The 27,468-nt window shown below is 44.0% G+C and overlaps 1 protein-coding gene across 16 annotated transcripts in view; it reads right to left on the bottom strand.

The window, feature by feature from the left end:
• The window catches only part of PCDH15 (protocadherin related 15), a 526,100-nt gene that overhangs the window by 123,953 nt on the left and 374,679 nt on the right, over positions 1 to 27,468 (bottom strand). For all 16 annotated transcript variants that reach the window (XM_027692924.1, XM_027692936.1, XM_027692923.1 and 13 more), the window contains 5 exons: positions 25,549 to 25,683; positions 24,428 to 24,577; positions 15,627 to 15,820; positions 11,759 to 11,891; positions 4,369 to 4,448 (listed from right to left, as the gene is read on the bottom strand). In XM_027692924.1, the coding sequence (XP_027548725.1) occupies positions 4,369 to 4,448; positions 11,759 to 11,891; positions 15,627 to 15,820; positions 24,428 to 24,577; positions 25,549 to 25,683 (692 nt within the window). The remainder of the gene's footprint in view (positions 1 to 4,368; positions 4,449 to 11,758; positions 11,892 to 15,626; positions 15,821 to 24,427; positions 24,578 to 25,548; positions 25,684 to 27,468) is intronic.

A 27,468-nucleotide genomic window follows, 5' to 3' on the forward strand; every position in this document is an offset into this window, starting at 1 on the left:
CTAAACTCTGCTTAACTGAGCTGGCACCAGAGGTATGGCCCTGACCACCCACCCCCAAAGCTCCACATTTCATTTACAGGATTATTGTGTCTACTGGAACCTGGGCAAGTGTGTAACAAACTGACTCCTCTCTTAAATCCATGGGCTGTTTAACTACTGTGCCCCAAAAAACATGGATCCAGGATGATAGTTAAACACAGATCCAGGATGACTTATCTCCCGTGGGACTCCACCAAACATGTCATGTTGAGCTTAAAATATCTGAAGGAAAGCACAAGAGCATATGAGTTCACAGCACAAAATCCACCCCAGCTGGAATCTGGGGATGCTGTGACTTTCCATGTGAGGCCATTTTCAGTGGATCTCTCAGACACAAGCATTGGTGAGGCACAGCTAAAAACTGCATTTTTTGTACCCACATCTTATGGTCATGACCCAGGACCTCCACAGGTACTGGTACAGAAAGAGGTTTTATTAAAACAAGTTAAAAGCCAAAGCAAAGCTTAAAGTCCCCCCAAACCAGGAGGTCTCATTAGCTGAGCTTCTCCAGGATGTCTGGATGTGTAACATCTGTTTCTAATGATGGTTTTTCCCTAGACTATAAATTCCTGCAGAGTTTCTGCTCTGATTTCTTATTCTCAGAGAAGATTCAGTAAACTGGTTCCAGGCCAAGACTTCTTCCAACAGAGACAAATAGCAACACTTACTGCTGAGCTATTTCTTCCAAAAAATATAACAGAAATTGGTGGAAAACGTGAGTGGGAGGATAATTCTCCCCTAGGATTTAAAGGTTGAGAGATAAAATAATATCCAAGCTCAGAAATCAAAGAAAATAATATTCCAGGAGATGCTCCATTCAATTTGCCTCATAGTTATATGATAAAAACATGGGCTCATGTCCTGGTTGGCTTCACCCAAAAAGGAACAGTATAAATTTATATGTTGTATATAAATATATAATATAATATATAGTATATTATATTAAAATATATCATTAAATATAATGTATATATTTTCCTAAATATATTTTAAATATATATAATCTATATAAATATAAAATATAAAATATATAAATTTGTAAATATTTATTTATATATCATTTGTATATATTGTATATTTATTTAACATTACATATATATAGTAATATATGTAAAAATAATATATTGTATATATAGTATATATATGATGTAGATATACACTATTATACCTTATATGTATACACTATATATAATATATATTTTGTATATATATATATATATATATATATATACACTCTCTCAGGCCTGTTCTTTGTATATATATATCCACACACACATATATTTATAAAAAGCCATTTATATTTTATATTTGTGGCTTTTTTATAAAAATACATAAGTATTTTATAATATCTAATATATAAATATAACATATAAAAGTAATATATGAAAATATCCGTTATATACATTGATATAATGTATAATATATAGTAATACATTAATATATATTATATAATAGTATAATATATATTTATAGTACATAATGTATATTACATATAAAAATCTATAAATTGATAAAAATATTTTTATAGAGAGCCATATATATTAATAAAGTATACAGCTATACTTATTATAAATAAATATATAGCTCTATATTATTAAAATACATGTATATGTATACATATATGAATATGCATTTAAAAATTACATATATACATAAAGTACACGAGACATATTTCATATCTACCAATATACACGTACTAAAACATTCTTATATTTGTAGTTTTAGCTTCTTGCATTAGTGTCATAATTAGACTAATCATAATTTGATTAGACTATTAAGGCTTTAATTAGACTGAGGGTAAATTCTTAGCTTTGCATACAGACAGCCCACAAGAAGGCAAATCAATTAGTTACCATAATAGATTGAATATATACTTTTCAGCATTTGTTCAAGACACTGCAATAAAATACAAACAATTTTTTTTTATGGGGAAGGCACAGTAAATAAAACATAAACCACTTAAGTGGTAAATTATTAATTTTAAAAAAATACCAAAATGGAGCTAAGAATAAAATATTGACACCAAATCCTGCTTTATTATCACTGACCTCGAGCTGCATAAATCCATTTACATTTCCCCAATATTTCTGCACTATCTTATCACCTTTTTTATTTTCTCCTTCCTACTGCTTGAAAAATTACACTCTCTTGTCTCTGTGTTCTCACAGATGAACATCATCCAAAAGCCAGGCTAAATTTGAAATATCCTGGGTTCAGATGTACCCACGTTCCTCTACAACCCCAGCTTTCAATCCCTGCTTTCCCTGGGGAACACGAGGAGGTAGGGAATTATTACAGATGGTGCTCAGGCTGGAATGCCAAAGGAGGAGGAACAAAACCACCTCACAACCCTCGGACTGAGGAGAAAAAAGATGTAGTAGTAGATGTAAAACTGGTAGTACTCAGTACTCCTGGTGGAATTACACAGGGGTTCACTGCCACGCTCCAGGATGCAACAAAATCATCCAGAGGAGAAAAAGGCAGAGAGAGAATCATGTTCATGGTCTCTGCCTCTAAAACAGAGGTGAATTCCTGTAGCCTTAATATGCCACTCACATTAACTCTGTGCTTTGTTTAATATTAATCCTCCTTTCATCTCCTCTCAAGACATTCCAGCAGCCAGGAGACAAAAAACAGCAAAAAGGCTGCAGGAAACTTTGCACAGGTCATTTCCTAGAGAACACAAAGGGGAAAACTTTAAAGAGCTCCCCTTTTTTATCAGGAGGCACCAGTTCAGGGCCCCAAACCTCAACATGTGGAAGCTGTGAGGGTGGGGGTGTCAGCCCGCCCAGGAAGGGTCCTGGAGCACGGGGATGGAGGGATGGAGGAGAACTTCCAGCTGGGAATTCATTCACATGCCACATTTAACAACTTGGCTTCTGGATACCTCCACACTGCCCCCATTCAAAGTCGGACAACACAGGAGCTGCCAAGGATCCCACTTCCAGAGTCACTTCATGCCAGAAGCTGTCCTGAATTCCCATGTTTTTTTCAGTCTCTCTGGTATGGAGAACCACCAGGAATTTTATGGTGTGATGTGAACAGCACGAACTACATGAAACAACTACCCACTGAGAAACCCCTTTGGAACATCCCTCCTGTAGCCAGGTCAGACAACTCACCTTCTAAATCAACAAATGCTGCTTTCCAAACAGTGTGACCCCCCCAACTGGAGCAGCTCTCATGGAGCCAGGTTAGATTATTCACCTTCTGAAGGTCACAGAGCAGGTCAGACTGAGTTTCTCTGTGTTAAGGAGAGGGTTGCCAGCATCCCTTGTGCAGGAATCCCCACAAATCCATGCTGTGCTGGAGCTACAACTCCCAGCAATCCATCTGAGCTGATGACCACCAAACCCTCCTAAGCCATGGATAACACCAGCAGCCCAACCTGGCCACCTCAGTGAAGGAAAGTCTCCCCTCTCCAAGGTGTCCCTTCCCTCACCAGACAAGTCTTTATCATTAGAGGGCCCATCCATCACTCCTGCTGGAGAAGAGCACCATCTCCTGGGATCTTCAAGGGGTTTTTACATTCTTCCCTAAATTATTTGCCTCTCCATGAATGGGAGACTTTATATCACCTGGAGCTTCCCCAGAACATACAAACCTGTTTCAGTAGGTTGGTGTATTTAGGTTCACAAAGTCTCCCTCAACCCAAATTAGAACAGTTTTTTGCAATTATACACCGTGAACAAATTAGCCCCAGGTTACTTCTGTCCCATCATTACTACAGGAAGTCAACTCACCACCTTCCCTTCCTTCTGTAAAGGAAAAAGATACTTTGGAGTGTAAATAATAGCTACCAGTAGGTAAATAATACCTAATAATAGGTAAATAATAGCTAATAATAGGTAAAATAAAGAAAGGGGTGGTGGGACAGGCACAGACAGATCTGATGCTCATAATTTTATGATGTACCCTCTGTTTCTCACTCTATTTAAGTTGGTATTCAATCTGAAGAAAAGATGCTTTAAAACAATGCTCAAAAGGCATTTTTAATACAGGCTAAGCTGCAAGAAGGCAGGAAAATAAAGCAAAAATTGTCCCTGTCATTAGTCAAGAGCTGACAGGTATAAGGTTCTTAATTAATCCCTGGTCACTCTTTTAAATAGAATGTTTCCACTTCAGTGAGTTTTACCTACTTACAGTGTTCAAAATAAATAAATAGTCCCCTGTGAAAAACTCCAGAGTGAAGTAAGGCTCACAGAGCTCTCATTTACGTGTAAGGAGCAGCTGAGGATGTGTGATTACAAACCTCTTCTTTCACTCTCAGCCCACACATTCACTTGACTGAAAAGTTACAAGTCTGTTTTCCAAGGGTTTTACACTTACCTCTGAGAGAGATTAAAAACTTGTTGAGGATCTCCATTCTGAATGAGGTATCTTATGGGGTCACCCTCCCTATCAAAAGCCTTTAGGGGAAAAAAAAGGGAGAAAATTAAGTCAGTGACAGAGCTTTCTTTACTTTCCTTCAACGCACAGAGTGGAGAATTAACCCCTGAGGTTCCAGGAGTGCCTGCAGGGATGACACTGATCTCTGTTTCTAAGGCAACTCTGGTTATTGCAGATGGGCTACTTAAGATAAAGCTGTAGCACATCAGAACTCTCATGCTACAGAGGAATGACAATATCCTGAATACAGGATTAATAATTAGCAATTATCAAATTAATGCTACACATACACACACAGCAGCACAAGGATGAAATTCAGGCTTATTCAATTAGGTTTATTTTATGCAGCTACAGACTGATTAGGCTGAACTTCCTGTTTCCTTTCTTCCTATTCTTCATTTCTACTTCTTGTCCAGATCCCTCTTTCTATTGGTTTACCAGAATCCCAATCTTTGGCTGATGCTCCACCCAGCAGTGTAGACATTGTAGCACTCACTCTCCAGGATAATTTGCTTTTTGGGGGATGAAGGTTCATATAAGGCCTTTAAGAATGACTATTAGCAGCACCAAAACAACTATATTCCACCTATTGGGTACCAAAAAAAACTTTTGAGAAGTTGAGTAAACTACTTTTGTTGTTAAGATTTGGCTAATCTGTTCCCAAACCCAGCCATAAATCTGCCATGGAATTGTTACTGTTTTGTCAAGTGTACACAAACCTTTTCACAGGAAAGAGCTTTTTAGAGAAATTACTCTCTACTAAACAGTCTCCTGGACTGTGTCACAGCTACAACCAGTTAGCACTCAAACCCCAAAGTGATTAAGCACATTTTTGGAGGAAAAAACAACAAGGAGAATTGCAAGAAGGCCAGTGAAAGGTCCAAGAAGGGCAGGCAGGCTTTACTAGGAGACAGGGTGACACAGAAAAGAAGGTAAGAAGAGAGTATTTTTGTATCTCTTATCTTTCAACAACCATCCCTTTTAATATCTATTTTTATAAGCCTTTCACAGAATCCCAGAATCACTGAGGTTGGAAAAGCCCTCCAAGGTCATCAAGTCCCCCCTGTGCCCAAAGCTCCCCTTGTCCCCAGCCCAGAGCACTGAGTGCCACATCCTTGGACACCTCCAGGGGTTGGGACTCCACCACCTCCCTGGGCAGCCCCTGCCAAGGCCTCACCACCCTTTCCAGCAACAAATTCCTCCTCCTGGCCAACCTGAGCCTCCCCTGGCACAGCTGGAGGCCGTTCCCTCTCCTCCTGTCCCTTGTTCCCTGGGAGCAGAGCCCGACCCCCCCCCGGCTCTCCCCTCCTGTCAGGTCAGATAAAAACCCAAGAAAAATAAGAAAAAAAATCAGCTCAAACCCACCCCAACATTAAGACCAGAAGCACCAAGGAATTCAGAGTGCAGGCAGAACAGGGAATTCAGTAAGAAAACAACTTGCCTGAGCCAAAGGAAGCATAAAGAAAATAGTGGCTAAGTCAGACGAAGGTGATCAGCACAAAGGAAGAGCAAGAACAACCACAGCAGCACAGAGTCAGAAAAAGTCAAGGCAAAACTAATAGAAACAGGAAGGAACACAAGGGATAACAAAGAAATGTTCAAACTGCAGAGGAAACCTGAGGAGTGTGGTACCTTCCAAGCAGAAGGGATGATGCTGAGAAGGTCAAAGAGCTGACACTGCTGGAATTAACTGGGGCAACAAAAGAGTAAAATCTCAGCTGACAACTGGGAAAGAATAGGCAGAGAAGCTGCACATAAATAGAGCATCTTTAAATCATCTGCTGAAATTAAAGCCTGATGAAGTTCATGCTAGTGTATAAAACCCAGGCTGAAGCAATCTCAAGGCCATTAGTGGTTTTCTTTGAAAACTCACAGAGGAAAGATGTACTGAAGGGCAAACAGAAGGTACATCCTTCACGGGGGGATGAGCCAGGAAATCACAGGTGGAGCTCAATTCCCAGAAAACCACAAATAACCAAATCATCTGTAAGTGACCTGGATGACAATATGGAGATGGGTAACACAGAACAAAAGGATGGTGAAGGAACTTGATCTTTCACAACAGGGCAGAAGCTGTGGGGGCAATAATGCATCTGAGCCCTGGAGAGGCTTTTCATGCTGCTTTTTGTGACACCTTCCCAAAGCAGTTCAGACAACACGGTCTCCAAATGGAAGGTGGGATTAAGCAAGAATAAAACCACTCATAAAAATGAAGGTCAGGCAGCAGTGGGTGGCATTTAGTATTGACTCAGTTCTGCACAGGTGTAAATAGTTCTTCCAGGACTGATCAATAGTTTCATCCACAACAGCAATGACAGAGTAGGAAATTTGTTTGTAAAATCCACTGAGTGATGGGAGGTGGCACCACCTTAGTGGCTGTGAGTGGGATTTGGATCTCCTTATCCTGAAGATATGAACAGTCAGGATCTGACTTAGGAAAGACAAAGTGAAAAATTGTCAGCCAAGAATACAAAATGCTACAATTACTGGAGGCAGAAAATATGAGTAGTTGGCCTCTGTGAGGACTATCCCAGATCCTAAATCTTTAGTGGCCCTTTGTATTCCTTCCATCTGCACGGCATCCTGCCCTCCCTTCACATTCCAGGGTGTCTCAGAGCTATGACTGGGGCCTACATTCAGAACAAGAAGTCAGGAGACTCTCAAAAAGACAGAAGATAAAGGACTGGCTCTAGTTTATTTCATTTTCTCCTTATCTCCAAGGAAAATCCACCTTCCATTCAACACACACTAAAAATCAGGGAGAAAATGACAATTTGTTTTCTTTAAAACCAAAGGACAGCAGGTTATTATGAAATAAGGAAACCACTGAGGGCTTGCAGGTGAGGAGAGCAATCCATACCCACTGTTTTCCAGATCAATGGAATACAGTGACTCCATAAATTGTACACAACGATTCCATGTTGCCTCCTTGTTCAGCACAGAACTGGACCATGGTAACAGCTTATTTGTTTTGCAGACTTACAGAAAAATGACACCATTTGCATATTTTAATTAATAATGGCTGGCAGAACACGAAGCCATAAATGCCTCCCAGGCATGCAATAAACTCTGAGGTTTATTTACAAATTAATGCTGTGGAGACCATTTAATATTGCATTAATCTCAAATGTTGTTAATTAAAACACCACTCACAATCAACTGGGTGCATTATAAAATAAATAACAGCATAAGAAAGAAATACAACCTTCCATCCTCAGCATGGAATATTTTAATGGAAAGGGAGAAACTGAATTTTATTTTTAGAACAGGTATTTTAAAGTCTAAAAGGAAAATTTGAAGCAGCTGCATTTTTATTGCTATTGACCCTGATGTTTTGCAGATCTTCAGATTTGCCAGCTCGGGAATATTTAAAATATTTTGCTCACTCTTCCCCAGACTTTGTAAGCCTGATGCTGTAGGCAACACTAACTAAGTATTATTAAGAGAGAGTCATAAAATAATAATCTCTTAATCTGCACCAATCTAAACAATTTATTGATAAGAATCATGAAAGGAAACATCAGTGTGAAAATGTACACATGAACATATTTGTTCAATATTTGAGATCTTAGTGATGTTCCACATGAAGAGGGAACACAGGCAATACCTGAAGCTACTGCTGGAATTGCACAAAAAACTCACACCAAGGTGACTAATTGGTAACTTTCTGTTGCCTGGAAAGGACAAAAGAAGATTTCACAAGCTTAAATACTCAGTTTATGAATGTTTCAAATGTCCTGGCCAGTTTTACACAGCAGGGAATGAAGAAAGATGAAGACAGAAATGCAATCGCCACAAGTGCTTTAACACAGAGGGTGTTTTAATGCAGAATGAGGCACTTGAACTTAAAATCACTGAATGGGTTGGGTTGGAAGGGACCTTAAAGCTCATCCCATTCCACCCCCTGCCATGGGCAGGGACACCTTTCACTAGCCCAAGTTGCTCCAAGCCCCGTCCAACCTGGCCTTGGACACTTCCAGTGATCCAGGGGCAGCCACAGCTTCTCTGGGCAACCTGTGCCAGGGCCTCCCCACCCTTCCCACTATCCCATCTATCCCTGTCCCCTGGTAGCAGGAAGCCATTCCCCCTTGTTGTATCACTACACGCCCTTGGAAAAAGTCCCTCTCCATCTCTCTAGTATGATGCACCTACATTCCAGGTCCAGGACCACCAGCCCTACAAAAGATCCAATCCTAGACTAAGCCCCAAAAGCTGAAGCCAAGCATATTTGGGATTTAACAATCCAGTATTTTTCACAAAGAGCAACTGTCTGGCTGAACTCATGCCATGCACAGGAGACTGATAATACAAGATTAATCCACACTGAGGTAAAAATAAGTAAACCTCAACATCTTCTATGCATTTCCAAAGCTCTTAAAACAAATTGAGGCACTTCACTCTTTCCTAAACACAGTAACCTGTGATTTCTGGGGATCTTGGCATGTGGCAAGAGAACTTGTTATAACCCACTGTTATATCCCCAAAATGCTCAGCAGCATCCCGATGAGGAGGAGAGGAGTTGGCATAGCCATCCTGCATCCCCCTGCCCTGCCTGGCACAGGCTGTCTCTCCCAGATTCCCTCAGCATTCCTTACCAAGGATCATGAGAAAAGGAAACAGAATCTAAATGGTAAAATTATGGAATCACAGTTGTGAAGGCTGGAAAAGATCTTGCAGACACTGAGTCCCCCCTGTGATCAACCCCCAACCTTGTCCCCCAGCCCAGAGCACTGAGTGCCACATCCTTGGACACCTCCAGGGATGGGGACTCCACCACTCCCCTGGGCAGCCCCTGCCAAGGCCTGACCACCCTTTCCAGCAACAAATTCCTCCTCCTGGCCAACCTGAGCCTCCCCTGGCACAGCTGGAGGCCGTTCCCTCTCCTCCTGTCCCTTGTTCCCTGGGAGCAGAGCCCGACCCCCCCCGGCTCCCCCCTCCTGTCAGGGACTTGCAGAGCCAGAAGGTCCCCCCTGAGCCTCCTTTTCTCCAGGCTGAGCCCCCCCAGCTCCCTCAGCTCCTCCTGCTGCTCCAGCCCCTTCCCAGCTCCGTTCCCTTCCCTGCACACGCTCCAGCCCCTCCGGGTCTCTCCTGTTGAGAGCCCAGGACTGGGAACAGCCCTCGAGGTCCCTCAGCGGTGCCAGCACAGGGATGGGCTGTTTGGGATTTAGTGAAACATCGAAGCAAATTATTCCAACATGGAGCTTCACTTTCCAACCACATTTAAATTGTATAAACCCCTTAAATACTAAAACCTGCCAATAGTTTTTCTGCCTCCAAAGATCCCTCAGGCCCTCAGCCACATATTCCAGCACCTGTCAAGTAAACACAAATGTTTCTGTTTCTCAGCATGCTCCTGGCTCCTGTTCCTTTGTGGGGTTTCCAAAAGCAAGAGTCTCCCCACCAGGGAGGAGAAGGCTCCTGAACAGCATGGCCCTTCCATTCTGCACTCCCTGCAGGCACCACAGATGTGCCAGAAGTTAATTTGCAGCACTGAGCTGAATGAGTCACCCTCCCTCAGCACAGGTGACTAAATCAGCCTAACCATCCATAATAATCCAAATCTTTCATCAGCAAACCATTTAACCAGGAGCTCACCCATTCACCTGCATCAGTGACTCAATTAGAGCTCCTTTATTTCACTTTATTTCACTACTACTGAACGTAGTATTTAGTTCCTGATCCCCCCCCAAAAAAGGATGTAAAGAGCTGTCATTTATCTCCCTATTTTGCACAGCTGATTTGGAGATGTGTGGGCAGAACACAACACAGCAAAGGCTTAGGGAACAGTGAGTAAGTGAGGAGAAAGCTGATTTATTAACCATTAACCCAACAAGGGAAGGTCTGGTTCTGCTGCATGAGGATGGGGATGCAGGAGGGAGCTCCCTGGTCCTGGAACTGGCCTGGTCCTGGCACACAGGGAGCTGATGCACAAGGAGCTGCTGCACGAGGCCATCCCTGATCCCATTGCATGGGGGTCATGTATGTGTGTGTGTGCCCTGAGCCCATGAGGAGCCAGCACACAGGCACACAGGAAGGACTTCTGGCAAAAAAAGTAACTGCAGGATCCTTTAATTTGCCAAAATGCAGAGAGAAGGTGATCCCTCGTTTATACAGCGTGTGGGTCAAATTTAATATATAAACAGTGAATTACAAAGGGGATGGATAATCAAATTTCTTTGTGCACAACATAATTACAAAATAAAAAAGGAAACCCCCTCCCCACATAACCACTTCAGGAGACAGGCTGGGCCTGTAAGGAGTTGCACTTTATGCTGTGGAGAAGGAAACAGGCACTTCATTAATTCCAAAAATCATCCAGTGACCGTTTTCCTCAGGCCACCCTTGAGCTCCTGGTTCCTCATGTTGTAGACAAGGGGGGGTTCAGTGCTGGAGGCCCCACTGAGCACAGAACTGACAGTGCCAGATTTAGAACAGATGTGGATGGAGGGGGAATTCAAGTAGAGGAATGTGCCAGTGCTGATGGAGAAGGAGACCATGGCCAGGTGAGGGGGCACATGGAAAAGGCTTTGTGTCTGGAGGAGCTGGCACACGAGGTCAGCCTGGTCCCAGTGCAGGAGGCCAGCCCTGATCCCGGGTCTGGGAGTACTGGGATGGCTGCTTTCTGCCAGCCTGTTACAGCAGGGTGTTACACACACCAAGAGGAATAAATATCTTCAGGCATTTTTCAAAAATGACAGGCTAAGGAAGGCGAACTGCCAAAAATCTTGCTGAAATTCCACTGCTGAAATCTTGCTGGAATTTGGTGCAGAAGCTTCTCTGATTTGCTGGCAAAGAGAGGTCTGAACATAAGAAATCACAGGCCTTTCAAGATTTCAGCCACTCATGGGATTTTTTTCTAATATAATTATCACAAGAATCATAGAATCCCAGAATGGTTTGGGTTGGAAGAAACCTTAAACACCACCTTATTCCAACCTCCTGCCATGGGCAGGGATGCCTTCCACTAGCCCAGGTTGCTCCAAGCCCTGACCAACCTGGCCTTGGACACTTCCAGGGATGAGGCAGCCACAGCTTCTCTGGGCAGTGCCTAATGCAGCCTCCAGCACCTTTTTCCACACTGAAATCATGAAAAGAAGTTACAGAAATAGCCACACAAGCCCTTTTTCTATATAGTCTGTGTGAAAGGGGCAATGATTAGAATGAAATCATTTGCAATCCCTATAAACTGCCCTTTTTCCTCCTGTATCCAAGGACTGGCTTCTGCATGGCAAGAGCATAAACAGAAGGAAGGTGGTGAAGGCTTCAGCACCTCCAGGGAAGCACAGGGAAGCAGAGGGAAGCACAGGGAAGCAGAGGGAAGCATCTGTACCTGGAGGTTTAACAAAACAGCTCCGATCCTCATGGCCTCACTCACTTCCAGGCTGTACATCAGCTGGGGAAAGCGGGGAGGGCTCTGGTTGTTGGGTGGCAGGACCTCGATGTAAACAGTGGTGATGGAGCTCCTGCAACACAAAGGGGGGGAAAACCACAGTCCAAGCCAGTGAAAAATCAATAAATCAACAAGCACGAGGCAACCCACAAAGTCTGGTTTATACACTGTGTGTTCTCCAGCTCTAACCTCCCTTTGCTTCTTTAAAAGCTCCAGGATATGTTTTTTTTCCCCCCAAATCAAAAGAAAAGCCATTAAAAGAAGAAAAGCTAAATAATTTCCCTCAAAGTAGCCCGAAGTGGTGTTCTTTCAAAAATAGAGCAGTTAAGACACCAGTGCACACTCCACACACAAACACAGCTCACAATGCCCTGGTGATCCTGTGTCCTCTACAAGATATTCCAAATTCTGAGCTGGTAACTGCTCCTGCCACACACAACATCCACCCTGGAGCTTCCCTGCCATCAGTCCATTTGCTACCTTTCCTTGGAAGAGAGGGACAGAGAGGATAATGCTTGGAGAAGCCATGGACACAGCTCTCTGGCAGGATGCAGCAATGCTGTGGGTCCCACCAAGAAACCCCAGCCCAGCCCAGAGCAGTGGCAATACAGGAAACGACAAATCCCATTGTGGAAACCTGGCAAAGCCTTCAACTGCCCTGAATATGCTGCAAACAGCATTCCAGGGGGAATGCTGAAGGCTCTGTGGGACACTGACACTGCAGACCCTCCACAGACCACCCAGCTACTCAACTGCTCCAGTCTGAGAAAAGGAGCCAGAAGTCTCCCTGAAGTTGAAAGTGATTTAAAATCTGGCTTAAAGGCACTTTTCTCTTGCCTCTTTGCTCCATTATCCCACCTGCCTTCTGTCCTGGATGTTAGAACAGCACTCCCACCCCAGGACAAAACCCCCGGGAGAGCGAGTGCTGTGCTGCAGGTGCAGGTTTTCCCCACACAAGCCCTTGGACAAAGCTGGGAAATCTCATCTTTTAGGGCTTCAGGAAAGAAACCAAAGGGGTTTGTCCCAATTTTTCTGAAGGGGAGTGGGGAAAGGTAGAAAAAAGAAAATCATGAACCCAATGAGCTGCTTCTTGCAGGGCCAGCAAACTCCAGAGCAGGTTTAGAGGGTCTTACCCAAAATTACCAGCTGTGTTAGAGTTGAAACAGCTGCTGTGTGATCTGATAGAGCTCATTTAATACCAGAACAACACATCACTCATCAATACTTTAAAATACTTTCCCAGCAGGTTCTGTGGCTCTGGGTCACTGTGGGAGCTGGGCAGAGCATTGCAACACCGGGACAGATGTGCTGGGGACTGTCCCACAGCACTCTGGCCATGCTCCACCACAACAAACCTCCAGTGTCCCCTGTCCAGAAGGACAAATCCCACCCACAGGGAAGGGCAGCAGGAACTCTGTCCCCCTGGGGCACATCCACACACAGAACCCTCAAGGAAGGGATTAAACCCAGCCCGGTGTGTCCCACCTCTCACAGCTCAGCTCCAGCTTGGAGCCCTGTGAGCACTGAGGAGGAGGAAGGGAGGAGGAGGAGGAAGAGGAGGTGCTCCAGGTGCCAGGGCAGAGACTCCCCTGCAGCCCATGGGGAGACCTTGGTGGGAAAGAGAAAGGTGTGGGGAGGATGGAATGAGAGAGGGGTGCTGTGGACTGCCTGTAACCCTTGTTCCCCATCCCCACGACACTCAGAGGCAGAGCAGTTTGGGATGAAGGACTGGAGTTGAGCCTGGGAAAAAGGATGGGAGAGAGTTGTCTTTATTTCTTACCAACAAACCCCATTGTAATTGGCAATAAGTTCACAGAATCATAAAACCCTACACTGGTATGGGTTGGAATGGACCCTCATGGAGTTCCAACCCCCTGCCATGGGGACTGGAACTTCCACTAGACCAGTCAAATCAATTCTTGCCGAGTCTGTCTTGCCTGTGACAGTAATTGGTGACCTGCCTGTCCTGATCTCAGTCCAAGAGCTTTCCCACCTCATTTTCTCCCCCATCCTGCTGAGGAGGGATAGTGAGATGGCTGAGAAGGTGTCCAGCAGCTGGCCAAGGCCAACCCACCACCTCCACATTAACACTAGGTACAAGCTGACTCTTAACAAGCCTTTAATGTTCATTGCTCCACCACTCCCCATGCCATGGAAGCCCAGCAATCCTCCAGCTGTGCCCAAAAATCCCAGTTGCCAGCTAGTCTGGGGCAATCCCGAGCTTCCCACAGGCAGCATGGAAGATGGATAATTACAGTGGGAGTCGAACATTCCCTAATTACCTCCTTATATATTACCTCCTGTCTTCTTGTCTATTTTAAACCATCCCCTCACATCATCCTGATCTTCCTGAATTGATGTTCCACACATCTATTGATGGAGTAAAGAAAACTACCATCACCAGATGATCAACAGACACCATGAATTAGCAGATAAAACATCCCTTGAGCACTGGCTGCCTGTTTTCTTGGGATAGCTGCTGCCTGTGTATGGAAGACACATCCAAAGAGCTGGGGTTTAGTGTGTGTATCCCCTTTCCACTGCTGAATAGTTAATAAAATATGTTGTTCTGTATCGTGTTCTTCCACATTCTGCTATAGCTGAATAAGGCCCAGGATGAGTTATTTTCAATCAAGTTCTAAAAGCAAAAATGGTTTTTGTTCACCACAACAGAAGGGCATTTAGTGCCAGCACAAGGGGGAATGGCTTCCCACTGCAGAGGGCAGGGTTAGATGGGATATGGGGAAGGAATTGTTCCCTGGGAGAGTGGGGAGGCCCTGGCACAGGTTGCCCAGAGAAGCTGTGGCTGCCCCTGGATCCCTGGAAGTGTCCAAGGCCAGGTTGGATGGGGCTTGGAGCAACCTGGGCTAGTGGGAGATGTCCCTGCCCACTCATTACCTGTATTAACTTTCCCTCTCACATTCCCCATGTGAGGAAAAGGTTTGCACTTCACGGCTGTGGGAGGTTTAAAAGGTGGAACCTGCTGTTCCTTTCTGTCATCTTTGGAACAGGGAGGTTGTCACATTATCAATACCAGGCCCAGACCATGAGAGGCATTTTTTTTTCACCCCCACACCTTCCTGAAATGACATTTGGGCACAAATGCCATATTTAGAACACAAACTCCAAAGATCCAGGTCAGCAGGACTCAATACCTTTACTTTTTTGAACTTACAGGATCACAGAATGGTTTGGGTTGGAAGGCACCTTAAAGATCATGTCTTCCACTCCCTGCCGTGGGCATGAGAGGGTCCTATCCTAACCATCCTAAATTTGCAACCTGCTCTTCTCTATCAGCTGGAGGAAGAGGAGGTGCCAGAGCAGAGACTCCCGTGTGCTGGTGGGAATTCAGGTCTCAGTGGGGGCACTGCTGGTCAGGATTGCCCCATCATGCCAAGTTTAGGTGACCCTGCACATGCTACACCCGGAGAGAAGGTCTCCAGCTCAGCAACCAGAGTATTTCTGATCCTTTCTGCATTCTGAACAAACAGCATCTCCCTTCCCACTTGCTTTCCTTCCTGACATCCCCCCACCTTCGCTTCTCCCAGCGAATGGACATGCACAGTGACAGCACAATCGGGAACTCTTAAAAAACCAGGCTATTACAAGCAAATGAAATCATGAAAAGGGGGAAGGGAAGGAAATAAGGCAAACAGAATTAAGGAACAAAAAAGGGAAAGAGTTCTAACATGATACTTTTCCTTCCACCACACAGAAGGCAGGGGATTGTACTGCAGGGTGGAGGGACAGACAGGAGGGTGCCACACTGAGCACTGCTGCAATAAGGAGTTCAGGAAAGCTGCATTACCTTCTCTGTGCAGGAGGAGCACTGTCAGAGGCTTTGACAGTGAGAGCGTAGGATCGGCCCACTGCCAGCACCACCCCTGGAGCGATGGTGACAAGGCCTGTTCGCTCATTGATGCTGAAGTCTCCCTGATCCCCAGCCAAAATTTCATACACTATCTGGCCATTGGGTCCCTCGTCCGCATCTACAGCTGTGAGCTGGAATTAAAACCACAGTGTCAGTGTTGGGCCTTCGCAGGCCATGGGGAGGCAACTCGGAGGGGGAGAGGAGGCAGAGGGGAAACTCCAACAGCTGGAACATAGGCAAGAATTTCTAATCACTGTCCAACAAAGATACAGTTTAAATGGAGGGTAATAGGTGTAAAGACATCAGGAAGCAGAGAAAAACTGCTTATTAAAGACTGCAAGCCAGTTATTTTAAGGTACAAATTAAGAAACCTAATTAAGACCAAGTTTCCTCTCTGTGGATTGAAATTTATAACACTTCCTATAAAGGGAGAAGGGGGAAGAAGACACTTATTACGTTGCAAAAGTCACAACAGGATCATATTTGTTTACTGGAAGTTCCCATCTCTCCCTACACCATTCAAAGGGACAGCCTTGGTACTGCCAGGAGGTTTCACTCCCAGGTCTGGCATTCCAAGCCCTCGTTGTGCAGAATTAGGGAACAAAGTTTGTATTAATATGCACATCCTCTAAAGAGCCAAGGGGAGGGAAATGGCAGTTGTTCCCATATGGATACACCTGGAGAATCACAGAACCATTAGGCTGGAAAAGCCCTCTGAGATCATCAAGTCTGACCATTCCCCAGCACTGCCAAGGCCACCACTAACCCACATCCCCAGGTGCCATATCCACACACCTATTACATCCCTCCAGGGATGGGGGCCTCCACCCTGCCCTGGGCAGCTTGTTCCAATGCTTGACCACCCTTTCCACGAAGAAATTGTTCCTAATATTCAAACTAAACATCTTCCTGGTGCAGGAAACACATCCCAGACGTGCAAGGCCCATTTCACAGGGCAAGGTGACACCACCCCCCTGACAGGCTGTGCTTGGGGGTGACCTCAGGGTGAGACAAACACAACTGGGCACATCCCTCTGTACTCTGGTGACTCTGCACCATCTCTGCTGGCTCAGTGGTTACTCCCACCTGCACTGTTTCTTCCTTACCGTTGCACAATTTTGATTCTGAGCATGAGAAAAACCCAAAGGCCCAAATTCTACTGATGAGTATAATGAATGAGGGGGTTCTTATCTTGCCCCTGGGAAAGGCAGTGGGTTTATCCCACTTCTGTAGCTTACAATGTTAAAATAAACACACACACAGCCAGAAATTAGAGCTCAGGGAACATTTTTGCCTTCAGTGACAAGAAGAATCACAGAACAGAATCCCAGAATGGTTTGGGTTGGAAGGGACCTTAAAGCCCATCTCATTCCAAGCCCTTGTCATGGGCAGGGGCATCTTCCATTAGCTCAGGTTGCTCAGAGCCCCACCCAGCCTGGCCTAGTTGCTCTTCTTCCCTTAGGGGTTGTTTTGCTGACACAAAACACACACTGGTTCCTCAACTGGCTTTTCATTTTGTACAACTACATGTCCCCTCAAACAGCACATGGGAGGACATAAAGCCACATGAGCAATAACTGAACATCCAGCAGGATAAACTTCTGCCTGCTGGGCAACCTCTTTTACCCTCTGTGACACCCTCAGAGGTGACAGCACTGCTGACAGGTAGAGGAGCTCAGTGACATCTCTGCTATGCTACGATCTAAAATAATCTATCAGTCAATGCTGCATCACACTTGAACTTCAGCGGGTCAGGGATGCCCAGAGCACCACCTACAGCTGTGAAACCACCACCTCCAGCTGCCAAACCACCTCCTACAGCTGTGAAACCACCTCCTACATCTGCCAAATCACCTCCTACATCTGCCAACCACCACCTCCAGCTGTCAAACCACCTTCTTCATCTGCCAAACCACCACCTACAACTGCCAAACCACCACCTACATCTGCCAAACCATCCCCTACAGCTGTGAAACCAATATCTACAAATGCCAAACCACGTCCTAAAATTGCCAAACCACCTCCTACAGCTGTGAAACCACCACCTACAACTACCAACCCCCACCTACCTCTGCCAAACCACATCCTACAGCTGCCAAACCACCACCTATAGCTGCCAAAATGCCACCTACAACTGCCAAATCACCTCCTACATCTGCCAAAGCACCACCTAGATTTGCCAAACCATTCCCTACATCTGTGAAACCACCACCTACAGCTGCCAAACCACCTTTGCCCAAGGATGGCTGAAGAACTGGAAGAGCAGAAACCAGACCTTGTCCCTAAAACAAGAAGCCAAAGCTGTAATATTTGAGTTAATCACATTTTCATACAACCTTAACCACCAAGGGGAGTATGTGAGTCCTTGAATCATAGAATCCCAGAATGGTTTGGTTTGGAAGGGACATTAAAGATCCTGTAGTTCCAACTGTGGACACCTTCCACAAGAAGGTTGGTTAGAGCCCCATCCAGCTTGGCCTTGAACACTTCCAGGGAAAAACTCAGGGATCTAATTGCTTTATAAGATATTTCTGATTCTTTAGAGGCTCAGTGAAATATGAAATTTCATGTAGAAAGTCAAACACGTTCAAACCAAGACCTAAGCACACAATATCTTAAACAGAATGTATTGACTGAAATGCTAAAATTTAGATATATTAACAAATATTTACCTTCTTTGTTAGGAGTACAAGCTATTCCTGCTTTTGGGAACTGAGCTACTTTAGGCAGGACCAATCATTTTGAACATGGAATAGGTTGTGCACAGTATTCACCAATTAAAAAGCACATTAATTATGTCACTTTTCTCCTGGAGCCATCAGTGTTCTGCTTCTTTCACACCCAGCACAGTGATCCAAAGCAAATTTCCAACACAGAACAATTTAATTTTCCTAAACTGGTTGCACTTAAAAAGCAAATCTCAATTCCTACAGTATTTTTAGACACTGTATTTTGAACATGGGATAAACCCTTGAGATGCCCCAAAAAAATCATGGAGTTAATCTCCCCTTAAAAGGTTTCAAACCCAAATTTATATCCACGTGTGAGGGTTTTTATCTACCTCATTGTATATTTTCTTTTGAAATTCTGAAAAGGATGAGGGCTGCACTTTAATCACTCCTTCTGCAGTTTCTCTGCACACAACTGGACGTGTTCATTAACCTCACAGGGAGCAGTAATCCACCTCACTGACACAGATAAAAAAAGAGCTGTAATAAACCTTCTCTGCTGAACTTCAGAAGCAACACACACACAAAAAAGGTAAATAAAGGCTTTATGCAAAACACAAGGCCCTAAGTATTTAATGACAGGATTTGGAACCAGGCCACTTTTTACTGTGACAGCATGAAAAAGGAAAATTAATTGACTACACAAGCCCATATATTTAGAAGGTTAATTAAACCTACTAATGCTGAATGCTTGGAAAGATAAGTGATTTGAATAACATTTTGGGGGCAAAAACAGGAATCAAAACTGGAATGAAATAGAATTAAAGTTCAACAGCTGCCATAATATGTGATTTTAGAAATTCCATCTCCAGCTGTCCCAGACTGATAGAGCTTCATAGTTAACAAGATTTGAGAAACATGGGCTAAAATATACAGGAAGAAGAGCAAAAGAAGGTTTATTTTACTTTCCTAAAAAACTTTGCATGCAGCAGTATCAGCTCCATTGCATTAATATTTGATGTACTGAAAGTTTTGTAAAATGGGTGCACGTTCTGCTGCTGCAAGAACTGATTTTCTTGGGAGGAAAAGGAGATTTAGAAGGATGACCTTAAGCTCACAAAGACATTCTTGGTCACAATATAAGCTCTGGTCAGACTCACTTTGTACTTGGAGGAAACTGGGCTTCAGTGTTTGACTTGTCAGCTTTTCACAACTTTTAGTGAACCTTGCCCTGGACAGACAAAGTGAGCACCAACCTTTCCAGAAGCCTTTACCAACAGATTAAATGTGATGGAGATATTCCAAGACTCTGATGGAAATAATCCAGGACTGTGATGGAGATATCCCTGAACTTGAGCCAACCAAACATAGAGCAGGTCAAAATACTTTTTCATTATGTTCTCAAGTCTCTACCCCATATTTTTACCATTGACTGAGCAATGCAAACACAACCCAGCTTTGTTTCCTCTTCCTGCTAATCATGTTTACTTTGGAGACGGAAATTAACAGCCTGATGGGCAAAGGGTTGCAAATAACCACATAAATCAAACATTAAGTGGGGGTTGGAGATGGCTTTTATGAAGATTTCTTTTTGGGAAAGGTTCTTCCCCCAGAGAGGGGTTGGCATTGACCAGGCTCCCCAGGGCAGTGGGCACAGCCCCAAGGCTGCCAGAGCTCCAGGAGGGTTTGGACAACACCCTCAGGGACAGGGTGGGATTGTTGGGGTGTCTGTGCAGAGCCAGGGGTTGGACTGGATGATCCCTGTGGGTCCCTTCCAGCTCAGGATATTCCATGATTCTAAGGTCTCCCCTAAGCTGTGCTGCAGTTTTATGGCAAGGTGCAGATTTAAGAGCTGTAAACTGTGAGCATATTGCAACCTCCAAATACCCAAAATGCTCTGTGCAATCAAGAGCTGGGGCAGGACCTCTGAATTAACCTGCACTGGTGATCTCAGGCAGAATTTTTCAGAGGTGAACAGGTCATGCATTGATTCCCTGCATGTTGGATTTTCCATTTTCAATGAGACAGATACTTAATTGTTCTTGGAAAAGAACCCTTGAATGTGGGTCATGCACTGCAAGAGGAGATTAGGGAGAAATTAAGAAACATGGATAAATTGAAATAGGTTTTTTTGGTTTCATGACTTTAAAGAGTAAGAAGAAAAGAATTGGGGTTGTTCAGCCTGGAGAAGAGAAGCTTCAGGGTGATCTGTGTCCTTCCAGGGCCTGAAGAAGCTGACAAGAAACATGGAGAGAGACTATTTCCAAGGGCCTGGAGGGACAGGACAAGGGGGAATGGCTTCCCACTGCCAGAGGGCAGGGTTAGGATGGGACAGTGGGAAGAAATCCTTCCCTGTGAGGGTGGGGAGGCCCTGGCCCAGGTTGCCCAGAGAAGCTGTGGCTGCCCCTGGATCCCTGGAAGTGTCCAAGGTCGGGTTGGACAGGGCTTGGAGCAACCTTGTCCTGAGCTTTAAGGTCCCTTCCAACCCAAAGCATTCCAGGATTCCATGATTGTAGGACACACACCTAAAGGCCACTTGACAAGTTTTCCTGTAAAGACAAAATACACGAAATCTCTTCATGGGCCAAGGAATCCTCGGACCTTCAGGCAAATTTATGGCAAGTTTTAGGTGAATGATGTTTTTTGCCATCCTCTGTCCCTTCCCACTCTCTTATTTCCTTGCTCAGCATTCCCTGTGCCCAGCACAGTTCATGTTGTACAAAAAATGAGAGATGTCTAAAGAAACACAGTGGATTTAAATCATTCATCTGAAATGTTATGAAGCACCACTGCTCCATACTCCAACCATCAATTTACAACCAGTTTAAACATCTGAATCACAGCAGGAAAAGGGTGGAAAACTGGACAGCAAAAAAAACAATAATAAAGATGGAATTAAGTACTTTAATAGGTTTGCTATTAATCAGTCTTCCTAGTGACAAATATTATTTGCCACACATTTAACTGTTTTCAGTGATAGATTTCTCAGTCTCAATTGCCGCAATAAAATACACATAAAAGCAGAAGGAAAAAGCAGATAAAAAATTCTCAAGCAGAATGGAAAGACATTTCAACTTTACTTTCCTCTCCTCAACCAAGGCCTCAAACAATTTCACATGTACTGAAAGCAGGCAACTGAAATAAAAACTTTTGCTCACTTCTCTGAAAGGCCACAGGGAAAGAAGGGAAATTACTTGCTCTAACCATGCAGGGAGAAAGAAAAGAATAGGAAAAAAAAATTGAATTTTGCCTGTAATTAATGTATTTTCCTGCTGGTTTTGGTTATTTTCAAGCAGAAATTAAGGATTTTTTATTTTCTTTAAGTTTTTTTGGAGTGTGCCAGAGAGCAAATACAATCTTAACTATTAACTAATATGTTTTGGGTTTTTTTTTCAGTAGTAAAATCAATTCCTCACGAAATGGGGAAACAAAGTACAAACTGGGGCTATTGGTGTATTTTATTTGTACATTTTCATGCAGCTGCACTCAGTTAAAAAAAATAAGAAAACCATCTCAATCCCTTCTTACCCTCAGGATAACAAAAGGAAAGTGGCAACTCCCTGAGGGCACTTCCAGTGCTGTAGCAACATTTGCATTTTGGTAGCAGGCTGACATGATTCATAAAGGAAAATCTGTCTTGATCCTCTCTGAAATCAGCCTGATTATTATAATAAATGATGATGAGCCTGCTCAGATTTTCTGAGGTCACTGTTCTTTTTCTAACCTCCTTCCTCGCATCAGAGAGTGGTTTTTATGAACTAATCATATCTGACCTGGGTCATTTTCCTGTGGGAACTGTCAGGGCTGAGCAGAGGATCTCAAAGGATCCTCACCCCGGGGATGAGCTCGGGTTACATGGGGAGTTTGTTCCACGTGCCAAGAACAAGCCATCAAAATCACTGTATTAGAGTTCAAAAAATGGAAAAGAAAGGTCAGTTTTGCCTTTGAGGTCGTTATAAAGCAGAAGAAAATTGAAATCAGGCAGCACAAACCCACCTTTCCAGGCTAAGGAAACCCCAGGGATTTATACAGGAAAAGATGAACAACTTTCCAAACAGCACAGCAGCCCAAAACCATTATCATGGAATCATGAGCTGGAAAGGACCTTAAAGCTCATCTTGTTCCACCCCCTGCCACGGGCAGGGACACCTTCCACTAGCCCAGGTTGCTCCAAGCCCCGTCCAACCTGCCCTTGGACACTTCCAGGGATCCAGGGGCAGCCACAGCTTCTCTGGGCAACCTGTGCCAGGGCCTCCCCACCCTCACAGGGAACAATTCCTTCCCACTATCCCATCTATCCCTGCCCTCTGGCAGTGGGAAGCCATTCCCCTTGTCCTGGCACTCCCTCCCTTGTCCCAAGTCCCTCTCCAGCTCTCCTGGAGCCCCTTTAGGCCCTGGAAGGGGCTCTAAGATCTCCCTGGAGCCTTCTCTTCTCCAGGTTGAACAATCCCAATTCTCTCAGCCTTTCCTCATGGCAGAGGTGCTTCATCCCTCTGATCATCTCCTGAGAACCCAGAGCTGGACTCTCCTTTTATTCCTGACATCATCACAATACACCAAAGTCTTAAATATTGACTCCTACTTTTTTTTTAAGTCAGTTAATTTATAAACTCAGACCATCTGGCAATGTCAAGTGAGTTGATAAAAGAGCCAGAATTTCCTCTCTTCCATCTCTGACCACATTATAAAGTCGCAGAACCTGAAAGGACCCACGTGCTGACCACGTGCAGAATTTAAATCTTTTAGCAAAGCTGAATTTAGGGCCTGACTTCCTCACTACTCCTTCCCCAAAGGACCTTGTCCAGATCAAGTTTATTAAGAAATTTGCACTCCTTCTCTTTTCATGCCTCCAGGCCCTGAATATGTTTGCAGCTCCAACACCAGAATGTGTCTGAGAACTCAAGAGCAGCACATTCCCTCTGAGCACAGCAGCACTTCAGGTGCTTCAGACAAGCACAAGACGCTGCTCTGCTTCATCCCAGGTACCATTAACAGACCTCAGGCAGCCCAGAGCATCCTCAAGGCCAATTTTGGGCAGGAAAACATTCTTTTCACACATCCAGCAATCTCATTTAGCAACGTTTTCTGCCTTACATTCCCTGGCTCCTTCAGGACGACAGTATTTGGTATCTTTTGTTTCCACTTGTGCATCGCTTGAAGGAACTCAATTGTCCTTAGAACTTTTATCTTTCCCTCAAATCTTGCTGAAAATGAGCTCTCACTGATGGTTTTTAAGCACTTGCAGCTTAAGAAGATTGGTGAAAAGGCAAGAAAAACATGAATGAAGATGCAAGGGTGCAAATGCACAACTACAGCTCGAGGGGGGCATGTGCCAGAACAGACACTGAGCCCTCTCCTAATGCTGGTAAATCACTGCTACCCTGATTAATTCCTGACTGGAATTCAGAAAATGGCATTTTATTACTCAAGTTGGCTGATTAATTTTATTTTCCCGATATTCCCACTGCCTCCACCAACGGGATCTTGTCCTTACCCATCTCCACTGGCAGCACTCAGGGCATGGCTGAGATCTCAGAAGAATTACCACCCAAAAAAAGCCTTTTTCCATTAACTTCAGTGCCACCAGGATTCACCTCCAGTCCTGCACTGAGACATAAATCAGTGCTGGCAAACTTTAATTAAAGCTGCTTCTCTCTGGGCCCGTGTTCAGCACATTTTTCACTGCTCATTTGCTCTACAAACAAATGACTTGTAAAAACCAACAGGTTTTATGACATGGTAAAAACATTCCTGGTTATGTTCTACTCAACTGTTTACCTGTTCCCCCAAAGCATTTTATTTCAATATCCTGCTAATCAAGGGGAATATTATTTTTTCTTTTGAAATTTTCCAGCTGAAAAGGTTTTGTAGAACTTCAGGTGAAACAGCTGAGCTGCAGCTGTACATCTAAAACAGGCCTAACATTCAGTAGGAGCAATTTTAATAGTTATTTAACTAATGAAGTGGATGGAGATACACAAAATTAAGTTCCAGCTGGTTTCAGTGCATTTCCAATCTACTGCTAACACAAAGTGAGTCAACAAAGCCAATAAAAAGACCTGAAATTACCTTTATAACACCTTCCCCAGGCCTCATATCCGTATAAATCTTGACATTGTAAGAGATGTTGGAGAAGGTGGGGGAATTATCATTTGCATCGATCACCAGGATATTGACAGTCACTGGGACACTCTCCTGGACTCCATCAGAAGCTGTCATCTTCAGCAGGAAAAAAACAAGCAGAATAGGAACATATTTTAATGGTGTGTTCTTAATACAATTCTAGCTGTGAGGAAATACAGCGTGACAACCAAAAATCAGCATTTCACTTCTCTCTGCACTTCAGCTGACCTTGAGCCTGCAGAGTGCAAGACTCAGGGGAAAAGCAAAGCAAACCCACACCTTTGAAATGCTCTGTGTCAGGTGGGCAGGAGAAATGAGAGGGAATCACCTGGACTTTCCCAGGGTTGGGGCTCAGGATATAAAGCCACAGTCCATGGCTGGGAGGGATGAGCCACCTGTGGAGTCTCACCTGGGCATCACCAAACACAGGAGCTCCTCTACCTCTGTTAAACCTCCAAGAGAGCATTTCGAGGTGGCACTTAAAGAGCTGAAGGCCTTTTTACTCCAGAGAGGAAATCTGAGCTCTCCTTTCAACTGCTAAAAGGACAGAAGATAGGGAGGCACAGACTGGGAACCCTGGTGGAGGAACAGCCCATTTCCAAACTGCTGTAGGGCCTGAGGGATTATCAAGTCCATTTTTTCCCCTTTATTTTTTTTTTAAATACTGCTGGCTGGGGTTTACTGCAGCCTAGTTTTTTATTTGCTCCTGAAAACAAGCAAAAAGATCAAGACAGGTGTCACGTTCCTGGCTCAGGGGACGAGAAAAGAAAGGTTCCAATGGCCTCAAAGGCCAGGTATAAAAAAGAGGGCTCAGATGCTGCCATGGCAGGGGGGTGAGGAGCAGAGGACAGACCTGGGACCATGGACATGATGCTCAGGGGGATCTAAATGCTGCTCTCAAACTGGAGAAGCAGTCTGGAGGAAGGCACTATCCCCATCAGCTCCCCTGGTTTCACCATTTCCTCCTCCTGGGCCGTTTTCCTGATCTCCAAGGATGTCAGAACCAACCCTTTCTCCCAACCAAGCTCTGACTGACCCTGCAGGGCTTTCCAGGGCTGGTCACTCACCGAGAAGGTGTAGAGCTGCTGGGTTTCTCTGTCCAGGGGCTGCAGCAGGGTGAGGTAGCGGGTGATGCCACTCTGAGTCACAGTGAAGAACGTGTTGTAATCGTTCAGGAAGAGATGGAGCTGGGGATCCTTGGTCTTCAAACAACATCGAGAAAAAAAGGGTGCTTTATTAGAAATTCACCTACACCATTAACTCTCCAATTGTTTGATGCAAGTGCTTGATTTAGTTGAAACCTAAATAGGCAGAAAGCACAAATGCTGTGATTAAGAATCCTCAAAACTGTAAAAAAAAAGGTAAAAACTCCCACTGCTGGCCTAAAAATCTAATCTTCTTCATGAAAAATGGATTAAAACCCTACTTTAACCTCTAGAGTGAGAAAATCCAATGGTAAACAAATACCTGCATCTGTTAGTTTTAAATGACTGCTTTTTTTTTTTTCCACTGAAACAGTAATTTCTAAGCCAAATATAACAATATAAGAAACCAGATTCAAGCACATTAAAAACAAAACAAAACTGATCTTGATTAACAGAGCAATAAAACAGTTGGGTTGGTGCAATGAAAAATATAATGATGTGTTGAAGTGCATCATTAAATAGATGCAGCTCAGAGACTCTCTGCATCTCAAAGAGAATCAAAATGTATTGATGCAGAATTATGAACTTCTCGGTTGATCAAGGGAAAAAACATAATAAATGAACTGTGGCACTGTTTCCATTAGCAAGTCACATTTTAAGGCAAATACAGGCAAGTCAAGGTATTGAAAATTTACTCATGTCCTCACGAGTACTTCAGTCACTCCTGACTTCCATCTCTTTCAAGATGTTATTGAGTTATTTAACTGATTGGACTGCAAGGGTCACTCTACATTAGTTAAATTTGCAAACAAACCACATTAGCTTTTATTGCCTCCAGCATTCCAACAGATTCCCGTGTCCTTGTCCATAATGTGGTTAATTTAACCTGACTCCTTGTGCTACTCTCAGTCACGAGGGAGAGTTCACTTCTGTTAGATGAAGCCAAGCTGGTGGAGTGCAAATTCAACCCGAGAAAACACAAAAGGCTGGGAGACAACTCCCATAAAAACTAGTTTAAACTGCCCCAAATAATGTGGAGATGAGGGACCAGAGGGATGAAAAAAACCTAACAGAAAATTCAGGATTTTACCAGCTGCTTTGCAACATCATTGCACAGAACCCTCCCTGTACAGGGTAGGACACACAGCACAGGCACAAACAGCTGAATTCAGCAAATTAACCAAAAAAAGGAGCATCAGGCTCTTCCTCTCTCAATATTTTCTCAACCTGAGGCCACAGTGCTTTCAGAAGGTTAATTCCTACCTGTCATTAGTGTCAGTCCTATAGGATTAGACCCCCCCGAGCACTGGAGAGGTCACCAACAGGCACTGAGTAGCATCATGAACAACTCCCAGGACAAAATTAGTACAATTAGAAGGAGAAAGAGAAACTTTTCTTAGTGAGGCAAAACAAAGCCCATGCTTTGGAAGGCACAGATTGCCCAATTTAAAGGAGAAACCATTCCAGTTGCTGCCAGCTACGTGGAAGAACTATCCCAGTGTTCCAAACGGTTTCTCATTCCCTGAAGCTTTTTTTTCCCAAGAAAATTACAATTCCTTTTCCAGTCAGCAATACAAACAGCAATGTCTTTATTCCATGCAAAATTACAGGAGGTAGTTGCCAACAATTGTTCCCTTTGCAGACACTATAAAGCCAGGCAAAAATTTATTTTACAAAAACCCCCGTTAGTTGCTACACTTCTGGCTTGTCATGTCATTTTGAACACTCATAAACACTATTTTTTCCTAATTTGCTCCCCAGGAAAAGCAATGATGGAGATCCCACGCCCTCCCAAAGTAATCCATCCTATTCCTTTGCTATTCCTGCATTAGCAACGTTATC

Source organism: Neopelma chrysocephalum, unplaced genomic scaffold (assembly GCF_003984885.1).
Source record: "Neopelma chrysocephalum unplaced genomic scaffold, ASM398488v2 Primary Assembly neopelma1_89, whole genome shotgun sequence".
In the NCBI taxonomy this organism is placed as follows: domain Eukaryota; kingdom Metazoa; phylum Chordata; class Aves; order Passeriformes; family Pipridae; genus Neopelma; species Neopelma chrysocephalum.